This window comes from Dromiciops gliroides, chromosome 2 (genome assembly GCF_019393635.1).
Source record: "Dromiciops gliroides isolate mDroGli1 chromosome 2, mDroGli1.pri, whole genome shotgun sequence".
NCBI lineage: Eukaryota > Metazoa > Chordata > Mammalia > Microbiotheria > Microbiotheriidae > Dromiciops > Dromiciops gliroides.
In genome coordinates this window covers 35,140,374-35,155,590 of record NC_057862.1, presented here as the reverse complement: position 1 = coordinate 35,155,590, position 15,217 = coordinate 35,140,374, and the positions used below count along the sequence as shown (strand labels likewise).

Here is a 15,217-nt window from a genome sequence, read left to right as displayed (position 1 = left end):
ACAAAGCTTAAAAACTATCTCTGCATGTAACTGGAAAATAATAAAATACTTTTATGGGGGAAAAAAGGGAGGCAGAAAGCTGGGAAACAATTTTTATAGCCAGTATTTCTGATAAAGGCCTAATTTCTAAAACATATCAGGAACTAAATCAAATTTATAAGAATCTAAGTCATTCCCCAATTGAGAAATGGTCAAAGGATATGAACAGGCAGTTTTCTGATGAAGAAATCAAAGCTATCTATTGCCGTACAAAAAAATGCTCTAAATCACTATTGATTAGGAAAATGAAAATTAAAACAACTCTGAGGTACCACCTGGCACCTATCAGATTGGCTAATATGACAAAAAAGGAAAATAATAAATGTTGGAGAAGCTGTGGGAAAATTGAAACACTAATGCATTGTTGGCAGAGTTGTGAACTGATCCAACCATTCTGGAGAGCAATTTGGAACTATGCCCAAAGGGCTATAAAGCTGTGCCTTTGACCCAGCAATACCACTTTGGGGTCTTTTCCCCAAAGAGATCATAAAAAAAGGAAAAAGACCCACGTGTACAAAAATATTTATAGCTGCTCTTTTTGTGGTGGCAAGGAATTGGAAATTATGGGGATGCCCATCAATTGAAGAACGGCTGAACAAGCTGTGGTATATGAATGTAATGGAATACTATTGTGCTGTAAGAAATGATGAGCAGTTGGAGTTCAGAGAAACCTGGAAGGACTTACATGAACTGATGCTGAGTGAGAGGAGCAGAACCAGGAGAACACTGTACACAGTATCAACAACATTGTGTGTTGATCAACTGTGATAGACTTGATTCTTCTCAACAATACAATGGTTCAAGATAGTTCCAAAGGACTCATGATGGAAAATGCTCTCCAAATCCAGGGAAAAAAAGAACTGTGGAATCTAGATGCAGACTGAATTGTGCTATTTCTATTTTGTTTTTTGAGGTTTTTCCTTTTTGCTCTGATTCTACTTTCACAGCATGACTGATGCAGAAATATGTTTAATGTGATTATACATATAACCTATATCAGATTGCTTACTGTCTTGGGGAGGGGGGAGGGAGAGGAGGAAGGGAGAAAAATTTGAAACTAGAAATTTTATAAAAAGAAATGTTGAAAACTATCTCTACATGTAATGAAAATAAAATACTTTTATGAAAAAAATACATTGCTTTTATCCTATTTGCTTATAGTTTATTTAATATGATACATTAGTATTTCATCAATAATCTTGGTCTATAGTTTTGTTTCTCCATTTTCTCTCTTCCTTAGTTTAGGTATCAGTACCATAATTGTCTCATTGGAAAAACTGGTGATACACCATCTTTCTTTATTAAGAAGTTTACCTAACAAAGGAATTGTTTGTTCTTTAAATATTTTAGAAAATTCACATTTAAATTCATCTGTTCTAGCATTGTTTCTTTTCCTTTTGGGAGATACTTACTCCTAGATCAATTGTTCTTTTTGATAATAAATCTGTTCTACTAATCTAGGTAATTTATATAACTATTCAACCGTTTTATGTAAGTTTTTAGTTTTGTTGGCATATAACTGGTTATAATATGTTCTTGTAATTTCATTTTCTCTCCACTTGTGATCAATTCCTCAGTTTTTATTTTGATAATTTGGTTTTCCTCTCTCTTATTTTTAAATCAAATTAGTTGATGTATTATATATCTTACTGGGTTTGTAACTTGGTATCGATTTTTACTTCTGGGAAGCCATTTCCTAATCTGCAAACGAGGATGTTAGAATAGACGACCTCAAAGGTCCTTTCTAGCTCTAACTCTATGACACTAAGATCTCTGCTCTTACAAGTCCAAGGCCTGACTGCACAAAGACAGTTGATTTGGAAATGACTCCCACGGTGATAAGGAGTCATTTCTTATCTCTTAAGAGGTAATCAATTTCATTTTGTGCGGGTTATTTGTTGTTTGCCATTTCAAGCATCTTCCAACTCTCCTCTTGAAGAAAGTACTCATGGCACACAGGCATAAGACGTCTTTTGTAATCTCTAAACTTTTGGCCTCTTAGATTTCTTGATCCCAGACGTATTTTCTGTCATCCTCCCCACCTTACCTTTACATTAAAGTTTCCAAGACCAAAAGTATACAACAATTAAATTGGGAAGGTCTTAGTGAGTTGTCTGTAGAATCACTCTACCTGCTCATTCTCTGCAAATTGGTGAATTAGCCATAACTATCTTCAAAGGAGACAGCTTACACATTTCATCATAAACAATGACTGAACATCCCATAAAATTCAGTTTCTTGTTGCCTCTGGAAGTGCAATTCAGTTAAATGAATATTAAGTATCACTTGTTGGTTAGGAACTGAGGACACACAAAGACAAAGGAACCAGTGTCTCCCCTCCACCAGGATATAATAAAGTCAGTTCCAAATATCCTCTACTTGCCACAGGGGGAGGGGGAGGCGGAGAGGGAGGTGCTTCGAGCCAGCTCTCCTTCCATTCAGTTGCAACCTCCTTTTCTCTCCAAACTTTCTAAGATTCATTTCCTCCAGCAGTCAGTCTGCTGGCCCATTCAGGTGGGTAAACAAGGCTCTCCCATGGAGGATGCCTACTGAAGAGCAACTGTTTCTAGACAGTCTGAAATTTCTGTCACTTCTAACACCTGCGGCTGACCCGCACCACGCCCCTGCTCCTACCACCGAGGACATTCTGTATCTTTCGTCATTTCACAGGATGCCACAAATTATCCCCCAATAAGCCAGAACACTAGCAATATACCTTTCCTTACATGTTTAGCTAGGCAGACAGTCTCTTGCTGAGACCATACGGATCAGATCCTTTCCAACCCAACAAAACTTGTCCAAAAAGAATTCTATTTTGCCCTCTGAACTCATCCCTCCTGCAAACTGCCCAATTTCCTTCCAGGATGCTGCCGTCTCCCCAGGCACCAAGGTCAGCAGTTATGAAGTTGTCCTCCCTCTCCCTCAACCCCACATCCAATCAGCTGCCATGCTGCCAAGAGTTTCCAAGTTAGAGTTAGTCAGTCAAGCAGCTATTCTGTGCCCAGCACTATTAAGCAATGGGTGTGTGCGTGTGTGTGTGTGTGTGTGTGTATGTGTATGTGTAGAGAGAGAGAGAGAGAGAGAGAGAGAGAGAGAGAGAGGGAGAGGCAAAAACCAGTCCCTGCTGTCAAGATGAGCACAGAGAAGACAATATGCAAACACCTGTGTGCAAACAAGCTCTTACAGAATAAACTGGAGATAACAGAGGGAAAGATCTGCAAGGAAGGAGTGCTGGGTTTTGTGCAGAAGAAAGGTGGGACCTTCTTAAAGCTGAGCCCAGTGTTTATCGCGCTAAATTCTAACATGAGCTCAGACAAACCAGGCTTTCGTGTCCTCATTTATAAGACAGGGAGAACACTTATCACACCTACCTCACAGGCTTGCTGTGGAGAGGAAAATACTTATAAAGCCTTAAAGCACTATGAAATGAAAATTATAAAGTATTTTGCAAGATAAATCTTTATTAAAATTCAATGAAGTAAAAACCACAAAGAAAAATTTCAATATGCGACCCCCATATAACCCAAAGGAGTTTCAAAACCTTTGTGAGATTTCCTCCCTCCACTAAAGTCCTGTTCATGTCAATGAGGTGACCCCAATTTCTCAAATACAAGACCTGGCAGGTTCTACTAAGCTGGAGAGGCTCCAAGATGGAAAGGCCCAGAGATGAACAATATGTCTACTGTCACAGGGCAAGTGAAGTTCCAAGAAGCTAATCACCAAGTCAGCTGCATTACAAGGGATTTTTCAGCCACAGCAACTCAAAAAGATCAACTAAGCTGCAAAGGGGCTGCGATCTGTGTCATGGAGGGATTAACCCATACTGGGAAAATCATATATCGACTATGAAGTCGAGATTCTCTCTCACAATCCAAAGGATATTCTGGACCATGGGGCACTAAAGATTTTTTAAAAGCACAGCCTATTTTTTCCTTTCAAATTAAGAGCTGTTTTCGAGTAGGGATTTCCCGGTCTCTTACAGCTTTGCCCTCTTTCCCCGGCCTCCCAGGCTCACTCAATTCTACTGAGTTTGTCCTACACCCTGGAGACTCCTCCACAGATCTGGGCACTGTTTCTACCACTCAGACAGCCTCCCTTCATCCAAGCCCTCCCAACCCCACACCCCCAGAATGCTCTTCAGCTCTGTCCAGAGTCACAATGATGGGAGAGCTTTCCTAAGGAGATACTAACCCAGGGGCAGCTGGTCATACCTTAAACAGCACTGAGCTACGAGTCAGAGCTTGGTCTAAGTCACAGACCCGGCAGTGACAAGTTCTCTGGCCTAGGGAGGAGAAAACTCGCTTCTTGGGGCATATGTTTTTCATGTGATGATTAAGGCATTATGAGGAGATGCACTATCTGGGCAATGGACTGTTGTCTGAAACAGTCTGCAGCTGGGGGTGGAGGATTTGGGTGGGGGTGGAATATTGAACGTACTGTCAGATAGGGTATATAGGTGCTGAGTTTTATAGAAATGCTATTTTCTCCTTTTAAAATCTTGATAGCAGACTGTATAGGAGAGGGGAAGGATATATTAGGAAATTAATGTGATATAAAAACAAAATGTGCCAATAAAAATAAGATAAAAATGTTCAAATAAAATAACCTGTAACATTTATGGCTTTTTTCAATGACTGACCCTGGGTGATATAAGGAATGGTAAGGCAGCAATCACATGCATGCAGAAGAATTTTAGGGTCTTATCCCACTGGCTTCCCAGTTTGTTCAAGAAGGCTATGCTACTGGTCATAAATCTACCAATACACTATACCCAGGGCACTGACGTCGAATGAAGCCAAAGCCAAAGATGTCCCTGAAAAAGAAGGGAAATCATTCCAGAACAACACAAGGGAGAGAACACGCGTTTTTGAAGGGACCTAGTCATCATGGCAGATGTCAAACAGTCAAAGGGCTAGACAAACTTCAGACAGGCCTCGAGGAAATGAACGATGGTCAGATAACTTTGGGAAATACTGAATATACTTGTTCCATAAAGATATAGCAATACACAAACACCTATATACCTATGTGCATATATGTACGTATATCTGTATAAATGTTTGCCCATATGCACACATACGCATACACAAATATGTTTTAAGTATATAATATATGAGTATACCGCATTATTACATATTATTTGCATGTAAATATATACACACATGTGTAAAATAATTATACACACATGCACATAAGCATATGGTAACTTTCTTCTTCCCATGTAAATAAAGCCTCTCTAAGAATATGCTAACTCATGTGGAGGGGCCAGGGGGGACACTGAAAGGCAAGCTGACAGCAAGGCTGGGGTTCAGGAAGCTACAGAGAAGGTAAACAGGGAATAAGGTTGAAGACTGGTTGGAAGTTCAAGCTAGAAGAACAGTAGCAGCTCAGGACAGGATCCCCCTTGGGACAAACCAAGCTGGGACCTGCGGAATCATCAGGGCCCCAGAAAACAGCTTCTCACGAGAGAATTACACTAGCTGGTCTCCAAAGTTCCCTCTCAGCAATGTGGGAATTCTATGATTCTGGCCATTTCGGAGAACTCGCTAGTGAGAATGCTGGGAGAACACTGAACAATAGGAAAGATTATCCAGCAGCACCAAAGTCCATTATTGCCAACACACACATTGGTTTATGTTCAACCTGAAAGTCTCCTACAGTATAGGAGGGCAGCTTCAAAGCCTTGGAATCCCCAGCTGCCTTCCCTCCTAAGATGGGAATAACAAAGAATGATGAGAGTACAATGAAGACAGCAAACTTTATTTTTGTCTCAGCACACCCAGATCCTCCCAGGGCCTGGGTCCCTGGGGAAGGCAGAGACTTAAACAACTCATCAGGCCCAGAGGACTCCATCCTGTCCAGGGTTTAAATTTACACAGCGCTTTTCTCCAAGAAAGCATTTATGTATAATCATCTTCGCAACTAGGAAAGAAGGCTTTAAACAAACATAAGAACAAGGAATTTTTAAAAATCAGTCATGAAGCATTTGTAACAAAGCAACAGAATACATGACTCATATATGTACACACATTTGTGTGTGCTAGTGTGCACATGCATACATGTGTGTATAGCAGCAAGATGATGCAGGAGACAAAGGTCTAAACTTGGAGTCGGGAAGACCTGGGTTCAAATTCAGCTTTAGACACTTACTAGCAGAGTGACTCTAGGCAAGTCACTTAACCTCTCTAGGCCTCATCTTCCTCCTTGTAAATTGGGGATAACAGCACCTAACTCCCAGGGCTATTGTGAGGATCCAATGAGATCATATTTGTAAAGTGTTTTACAAACTTTAAACTGCTACATAAATGCTAGCTATTATTTTAAAATGGAATAAAGTATTAACAAATAACAAATACTTTATGGACAAACAAACAGCTATTTATTATTCCTACCCTCTCCCCAACTCTGGAAGCTCTACTGACTTTGACTAAGTTGACTATCTGGTCTAGAGTGCGTGACTTTGGAGGGCCCAATACCAATCTTAGAAAAGCCACAGGAGACACAGTTCTGAGACAAAGGAAGGATAACTAAAGCAGACAAGACTGAACGTGTATCTGTATTCCAATTTAATATTATATTCCAGGGCAGCTAGGTGGCACAGTGGATAGAGCACTGGCCCTGGCGTTGATAGGACCTGAGTTCAAATCCGGATTCAGATAGTTGACACCAGCTATGTGACCCTGGGCAAATCACGTAACCCCAACTGTTTCACAAAAAAGTAAAAAACAAAACAAGACAAGACGCCCAACCCTATATATAGGCAATACAGTATCATTATATGATTTACTAAGAAAACCTGATGTACAATATTTAAACTTACAAAAAGAAGGGATTGAGATATTTTTTCTGGTCTTACAAAAGGATTCATCATAGAATAGTTTTAAATAGAAACTTCCCTCAAGTCTATTTAAAATAGGACTCAGGTCACATCATACACATGCACACACCCCAAATGAATAGAACCATCTAAAAGTAATCACCACCAACTAATTAATAATATAAATTTAGTAAGTGCTTACTTATAAAAAGAACTGTGTGAACTAGATAACTTCACTTCTCTTGATTTTGTTACCAAAAAATTAAACATTTGGGAACAAAATGTTCAAGTGATATATTAAGTTTTAGAAAAGGAGCAAGAGCAGTCAAAGTTTTAAAAACAATTTTTTAAAAAATAACTTTAGGGGGCAGCTAGGTGGCACAGTGGATAAAGCACCAGCCCTGGATTCAGGAGTTCCTGAGTTCAAATCCGGCCTCAGACACTTGACACTTACTGGCTGTGTGACCCTGGGCAAGTCACTTAACCCCCATTGCCCCACAAAAAAAACAAAAAACAAAAAAAATAACTTTAATTGCACAAGGCAAATAACCTTATTTTCAAATAAATATAATTCACACTTTTTAAAAAACTTATTACTGCCTACAAGAGAGAATGACTTACCATCATTAGAAAATCTTCTTCTACTTCAACAGGCTCACTTATCACATTTTTGGCTGAACCCATGGATTTTGATCCCTGCAATAAAAGATAGCATCAGGCATTAATGTCATCCTTTTTTTAAAAAACACATTCAAAATAAAGCAATTTTATCTTCCAACACATTAAAAATCCATTAAACAAAATTGTTCCACTCATACATCAGGGGAAAAAATGACTCTTTACATATGTAGCTAATGAACATTTCATGGAATTTAAGACTTCCCAACAGACTTTAGAAAACATTGAGTCCAATCCCCTCATTTTGTAGATGAGGAAACTAAGAGTCAAAAGAACCAAATGACAGCCCATATCACTAGTTAACAGGGGAGCTGGGACCAAAATTCTTTTTTTTCTGACAGAAAAACATTCTGCACATATCCACGTTCTTAAAGCAAATCAGAACATTTTCTTTAAAAACATCCATTTGAAATTATCGGGGGGCGGCTAGGTGGCGCAGTGGATAATGCACCAGCCCTGGATTCAGGAGTTTCTGAGTTCAAATCCGGACTCATACACTTGACACTTACTAGCTGTGTGACCTTGGGCAAGTCACTTAACCCCCATTGCCCCACCAAAAGAAAAAAAAAAAGAGAGAGATCATTGAAATTATCAATAGAAACATAAATACCAAAGCTGGATATTTTAAAGAAACAGGGGCCTGCCCAAAATGTCACTACCCATACCTTCGATTCAGCAAGGCCACCACACTACTCAGCCCATCACCCCCCAAAGAAAGAGCAAGAAGGCCCTGTATGTATATGTAGACAGACTGAGATATAAAGCTGTATATCTGTATATACATATATTTTATACATATCTACATAAATGGCACCTAAGGCTCTTTTTTTTTAGTGGGGGAAGGGACCAAGAACTAGAAATAAGGGAGTGCCCATCAACTAGGGATGGTATATGAATGTGACAGAATATCACTGTGTTGTAAAAATGATAAAAGGTTTCAGAGAGACCTTGGAAAACTTGTATGAGCTGATACAGAATGAAATGAGCAGAACCAGGGGAACAACAAATATAATAATAACACTCTAAAGACCTTAAACAATCAATTCAATGACTGACGGTGATTCCAGAAATGGAGGATGAAGCTGACCACCCACCTCCTGACAGGGAAAGAAAGGACTCAAGGTGCAGAATGACATTTCTGGACATGGGCAAGTCAGGAATTTGTTTTGTTTGATCATACAATTTATACCTGTTACAAGGGATTTTCTTTTTTTTCCCAATGTGATTGGAGGGAAGTGGGGAGAAAAAAAAACCCAACTGCTTCTTAATTGGAAAAATAAAATAAACCTTCAAGAAATAAGAAAGAAACACGCTACACACATAATTAAGAAAACTCTTGGCAATCAAAAAGAAGAGACAACACGACAAGCAAGAATGTCCCCTCTTTTCCCTATATGGATTCTGACACTCCATCTAGGAATAAAAAAAAGAAACACCCAAGAATAACACCCAAACTCTTGAAATCTTCCAATAATCAGTCTTGTACTTAAGTGACAAGGCCAGGGCTTTCTCTAGGCCTTTCATTTTGCTTTGCAGTTCAGCCATCCTTACTGGGCCACCCAAAGACACAGAAAGCTCAGCACCTTAGGAGCAAGTTTGTTCGATGCCACCCATGTGATCTGGTGTTTCCAGTAGGACAGAGGGAGCATTATCCACTCTTTGGCCCAAGACCTGAGAAAAGGTTTACTACATGCAGGGGCACATATACAACACCACTTGCTCTCAAGAAGAAAACAGACCAGGTGTCATTTGGAACATGGATTCAAGCCAAAGCTCCAACACTTGTTACCAGTTTCCTAATCTGCCCCTTCCAGAGCAGCCAGAAAAGCATCTTCCCAATCCTCCAGGCCCACAGCCTGGTTTGCCTCTGTAACATCGGTCACACAGGCCCCCTTCTCTCCTATGACATGGCCACCACACTGGAGCAGGGCCTTAACCTCTCACGCCTGCACCCCTGCAATAATCTGCCGGTGAAGGGGGCAGCTAGGTGGCGCAGTGGATAAAGCACCAGCCTTGGATTCAGGAGTACCTGGGTTCAAATCTGACCTCAGACACTTGACACTTACTAGCTGTGTGACCCTGGGCAAGTCACTTAACCCTCATTGCCCTGCCCCCCAAAAAACCAACCAACCAACCAAACAAGCAAAAATAATCTGCTGGTGAGTCTATGGGCCACGAGTCTGTCCTCATTCCAGTCCCCCTCCATCCAGCCCTCAAAGTGACCTTCTAAAGCACAGGTCTGATGAGCCATCCCTCTCCTCCACTCAATCAACTCCTGGCTCCCTGTTGCCTCCAGAATCAAACAAAAAATCCTGTTTGGTGTTCAAAGACCATCGAAACCTGCTTCCCCACCTTCTCAGTCTTTTTACGCCTCCCATTCCTGCTGCAGTCTCTGCCATTCAGTGCCATGAGATTCCTTGAGCAAGAGTCACGTCCCCCCTCCATCTCAGCCCCCAGGCTTGGGGCTCTCTCCCTCCTCATCTCCCTCCAGACCTCCCTGATTTCCTTCAAGGTCCGGCTGAGCTCTTGCCTTCTCTTTTTAATATCAGTGGCTTCCATCGATTGATCATTGCCAATTTATCCTATCTATAGCTTGTCTGCTCATAGCTGTTCAAATGCTGTCTCCCCCTCAAGGGCATGGGTTGTCCTTTCTTTGCACCCCCAGTGCTTAGCACAGAGCCTGGCACACAGTAGGCACTAATGAATGTTTATTGACTGACTTAGTAAACTTTAAGCAAATACATAAATGTAAGTTATTGCAGGTGGGTTGTTATTGTTAGGGAGAGAACACATGTACACAAAAATAAAACAGGAAGAGACAAAAATGTGAGAGGTACAAAGTACTAAAAGACTTCAACATGGCAAAGAATTGGAAATTGAAGAGATGCCCACCCATTGAGGAATGGCTGAACAAGTTGTGGTATATGAATGTAATGGAATACTATTGTGCTATAAGAAACAACGAGCAGGTGGATTTCAGAAAAACCTGGAAAGACATGAACTGATGCTGAGTGAAATAAGCAAAACCAAGAGAACATTATATACAGTATCAACGACATCGTGTGAGGATCAACTGTGATACTTAAGTCTTCTCAGCAATACAATGATCCAAGACAATTCCAAAAGACTCTTGATGGAAAATGCTTTCCACATCCACATTCAGAAAAAGAACTCTGGAGTCTGAATGCAGATTGAAGCATACTATTTTCACTTTTGCGGTTGGTGTTATTTCTTCTTTCTTGTGGTTTTTCCCTTTTGTCCTAATTTTTCTTTCGTGGCATGACTAATGTGGAAATATGTTTAACATGATTGTACTGTATAACCTATATCACACTGGTTGTAGTCTTGGAGAAAAATTCATTACTCAAAATCTTACAAAAGTGAATGTTGAAAACTATCTTACATGTAATTGAAAAAAATAAAATAAGATACAATTAAAAAAAATTTCAACAGAAAGAAAAATCACTTCTGCAATTAAAAGTTCCAATGCTCTTAAATTATAATAATCAAGCTTAGTCCCAAAGAGATGATATAAATAAGGCAGCAGATTCCCTGTGGCTTCTTTGCAGAAGTGGGGGACTATAGGGGAGGAACAATGGATAATGCATGCATTTTTTATATGTTGGTTAGTGGGGGTTTTTTTTCATCTTTAATATTCTGTGTTATAAGGAATTGTTCTCTAAGAAGAGAATGGGAGGGATGTGATGGGATTTGTAGGTAATTCAAAACAAAAGCTCTCTAGCAACAGGATCCATGCTGCCCAATCTTTGCACTGGCAGCCCAGGACCCTGGCACAGAGGTCACTTAATGCTTGCTGACTGGCCTTGGTGCTGGGATTTGAGCAAGGGGTAACCATGGAGGCACAAAAGGCTTCCTGCTCAAAGCTCATGCTATAAGCATAGGGAAGAAGCCCAGGCAAGGCCTGGCTTTGTATCTTAAGGCACCTCAACAATGTTCAGTTCTGTTACTTATGATTATCCCCTGTATATCAAGAGTCATGCCTTCATCCACATGGCAGACTCTCCTAGCAGGAAGTCTTCAGGACACCATGGCCAACACTGAGATATGACAGGCCTCTCCAGACTTTGGGTCCTCAGACAACAGTGCATCACCAGGTCTATTCTGAAATCCCTTCCACCCTGGAAGGACCTAGCAGACTTGAGATTCCACTGTCATAGATTCAAGAAAACTCAGGATTCCACCATGATGAAGTTGGTGGAGGACTCCCTGAGTGGAACAATCAGCAAATATTTAATAAGCCCCTACCATTTGTTTGTCACTGTGTTCAATAATGTGAGAGATTGCCCAAAACCATCTCAAGAATGTGTGGTCAATGGACTCTCCCGATATTGGTCAAAAGCAAGCTTGAGAAACTTATTACTTTAGACTCATTTTAACAGAGCTTCAAGCTAATGGTTTTTTATGGGACAGGTGGCGGGGGAATTTTTCCCAGCTTATCACGTCATACAGGAAAACATTTTCAACAAATTGGTTACTTCTAGTCATTTTCAAAGCTGTTCCTTACAGGACTAAAGGATTTTCTTCAGTATCTCTGGTTGGGCAGGAGGGAGGGAACAAGCATTTATTAATCACCTACTATGTATGTACCAGGTACTATGCTAAGCGCTTTATAGATATTACCTAATTTGACTCTCCCAACAATCCTGAAAGGTAAGTGCTAGTATGAGCCACATTAACAGTTGAGGAAAATGAGGGTAAGTAAAGCAAAATGAGGTGAAGAATGATGATGACCTCGGGTAATGAGAAAGAAATCACTGAATATTCCTTAATGTCAGTTAAAATACACACAGCACATGCCCACTTATTGGTAATTGTCTAGGCAGAAAGCTCCAATTCTTTACAAGGCTCACCCTAACCTTGTTGTAATAACACAATTAACACTATAGAAACCCTGGCAGGAGAGAGAAGAGCCAAGCTGCACCCCTCTGCTCTAGCTGAGCCCCTCCCTTCAGGCTTCTCAGGACAGACAGTGCAGCCTGTGCTCGGGCTCTGGTCCCCTGGAACCAGCAGCCCCCCTTCTCTAGATGTGCACTAGGCACCTGTCTCAGAGCCACAGCCTCATCCTCTAACAGGGATCTGTGAAAGCTTCCAGGAAACACCAGGGCAGCCAGGGTCGGGAACCTGGAGTGGGCAAAGCACCCTGGAGAAGCAGCCCAACCCGGACAGCTTGAATCCGGCAAAGGAGGCAGCGGTTTTGGTGAATGAAGAGATGTCGTTCTGTAGTAAATGCAGCCTAGACCAGAAGTCAGGACACGTGTTCTCACCCCAGAGGCTCCACTGACTTGCTCTGAAACCTCAGGCTTCAGTTAATTCTGCTCACATAAGGTGGACAGTAACCTTTGTGGGGAATGGGTGACTCATTTTACAACGGGTGAACTGAGGTTCACAGAAGCAGACTTGTTCAAGATGCACTTATTAAGCACCTATGATGTGCAAAGCATCATGCCAGCAGACACTGAGGAATCCTAATACAAAGAATGGCACAACCCCTATCCACCTGGAGCTAGCATTCCAATCAGGAAGACAAATACAGATATCGTTATGAAGGACAAGTCCTGGAGTCCAAACCCAGTCTCAGACACTTCCTAGCTGTGTGACCCTGGGCAAGTTACTTCACCAGCGTGCCTCAGTTTCCCCATCTGTACAAAGGGGGTGATCACCCTCACACCTCCCTCGCAGACCTCAGAGTGCTATATGAATGCTGGTTATTGATGGTACTGATCGTACACAGCCTGACTGCGAAGTGGATAAGCACAGGTGGCGTTCTTTCTCTTTATCATGCCAATGCCCACCCCCACCCCCACCCCCGTTCGAGGAGGGCACGACCCGAGGGCGGGGTTGGGGTCAGGGTCTGGGCCAAGGCCGGCGCGAGCTTCACGGGGCTCGGAAGGGGCTGCAAGCACTCAAAGACCTGGCTGAAAGAAGGGGTCCAGGGCCGAAGGAGGGTGCAGCCCCCCGGGGTCTGACGTACCTTGGACCCCCGCCCCTCCGCTCCCCACCCTCCCGGGGCTCCCCCTTCCTCCGCCCCGGCCAGGCTCGGACCTCCCGGAGGCGCAGGGGCATACACGTGGCACTGACAGCAACCCGCCCCCTCCCCCGCAGGAGGGGAGGGGGACCTCCCCTCCGGCGGGGAACGTGGGGGGCGCGGAGGGATCCCCCCTCCCTGCCGCCCCTTTTCGCCCCCTTCCCCTGTCACCGCGCCCCTCAGGCTCGGCCCGCCCGGGGATCTCGGAAGCGAAGCCCGACCCGGCGGCGGGCGCGGGGGCGGGCCCGGGGCGAGCCCCGGGGGGAGGGGAGCACCCCGCCGCCATCTTGTCCCCTCAGCCGCGGGAGGCTGTCACCGGCCGCCTGCCCCGCCCCGCAGCCCCCCCACCCCAGCGCCTCGCAGCCCCCGCCCTCCCCCAGGCCCGCGCGCCCCCGCGGGACACTCACCCCCGGCCCGCCGACCTCCCGCCCGCCTGACTTCCAGCCAGGCTGAACGTCCCGGGGCCGCCTCCGAGCGTCCCGCCGGGTTGGGGGCGGAGCGAGGACGGATTGGGCGGGGAGGGGGCGGGGCGAGGGCGGAGCCTCCTGGCGTGCCCACGTGACGTGTCCACAACGCGCACGCGCGGCGGCCCGCTGCGTCCGGGTCTCCCCAGGCCGACTCGTGCGGCGGGCGCCGGGGGCGGGGCGGGGCGGGGCGGACTGCGTCTGCGCCCCGGCCCCCTGGACTGCACTTGGAGCCCGACTTGGGCTCTGAAGCTTCCCGCCTTCCTCCTGGGCAGAGTCTCGAACATGTGCCGGGCCAGGCGCGTAGTCAGGAATAAAAGGAGATGCTTTCAAGAAGGAGTTCCCATCAAGTCAAGGCAGCAAGCACTGATTAAACGCCTGCTGTATGCCAGCCGCGGGGGACACAAAGAAAGGCGCTCACGCTTAAGAGCCGGTGGACAGGCACGAAGTCTCTGTGCAGTCTTTGGCTGCAATAGCGGAGGATTCCCCGAAGACTGAGAAGTCAAGCAGGACTGGGAAGACTTCCTGCCGGGCCAGGGGGGATTTAAGCGAGACCAGGAGGGAGCGGCCGTTCAGCAAATATATTCCTGTGTGCTACATGTTGCAACTGTAAATATATATGTGTATATGAGTGTGTGTACATGCATATGTACATATAAACTTAGAGGGCCGTCGATTTAGAGCTGGAAGGGAGGATCGATATTAGAGTCTGAGATGGAATTTGAACTTCCTGACCCCAAGCCTCCAACACGGACATTTCAGGACAACAAAGAAGGACAAGGAAGAAGATTGTCGGGTTACCGGAGCACCGTCTAGGCTGCGCTCCTCCTGAAGCCTCTCGGATATGATTGGACAAGCCCGGCATGCCTGCATTGGGGCTGAGTCTCAGTGAGGCTCCGGGACAGGACCGTGCAGGACTGTCCCCATCCAGAAAGAAGGAAAATAAGAGTTGTGACGGACTTGGAAGACCAGAGTTCTGAGGACCTAGTTCAGCTGTGTCCTAACTGTCCCTTGAGCAAGGTCTTCCTTCTAACTTCTCTCTAAAGGGGGTTGGAGGACAGGGCTTCTTCATGAATTTTGTGTGTGTGACTTTTGTGAGGGAAAAATCCATCCTCTTCTCAATAATTCTCAGGAACTCAATAGGGAAGTGACAAAGGCTTTATTTTCTTCTCA

At 44.0% G+C, this 15,217-nt stretch overlaps 1 protein-coding gene across 1 annotated transcript in view; it reads right to left on the bottom strand.

Annotated features, from left to right (window-relative positions):
• SCAPER (S-phase cyclin A associated protein in the ER) overlaps positions 1–14,091 on the bottom strand; it is a 379,320-nt gene extending 365,229 nt beyond the window's left edge. The window contains 2 exon segments of the mRNA XM_043987611.1: positions 7,478–7,552; positions 13,988–14,091. Coding sequence (XP_043843546.1) covers positions 7,478–7,540 — 63 coding nt within the window. The 5' untranslated portion in view covers positions 7,541–7,552; positions 13,988–14,091.
• Between the last annotated feature and the right edge of the window lie 1,126 nt (positions 14,092–15,217).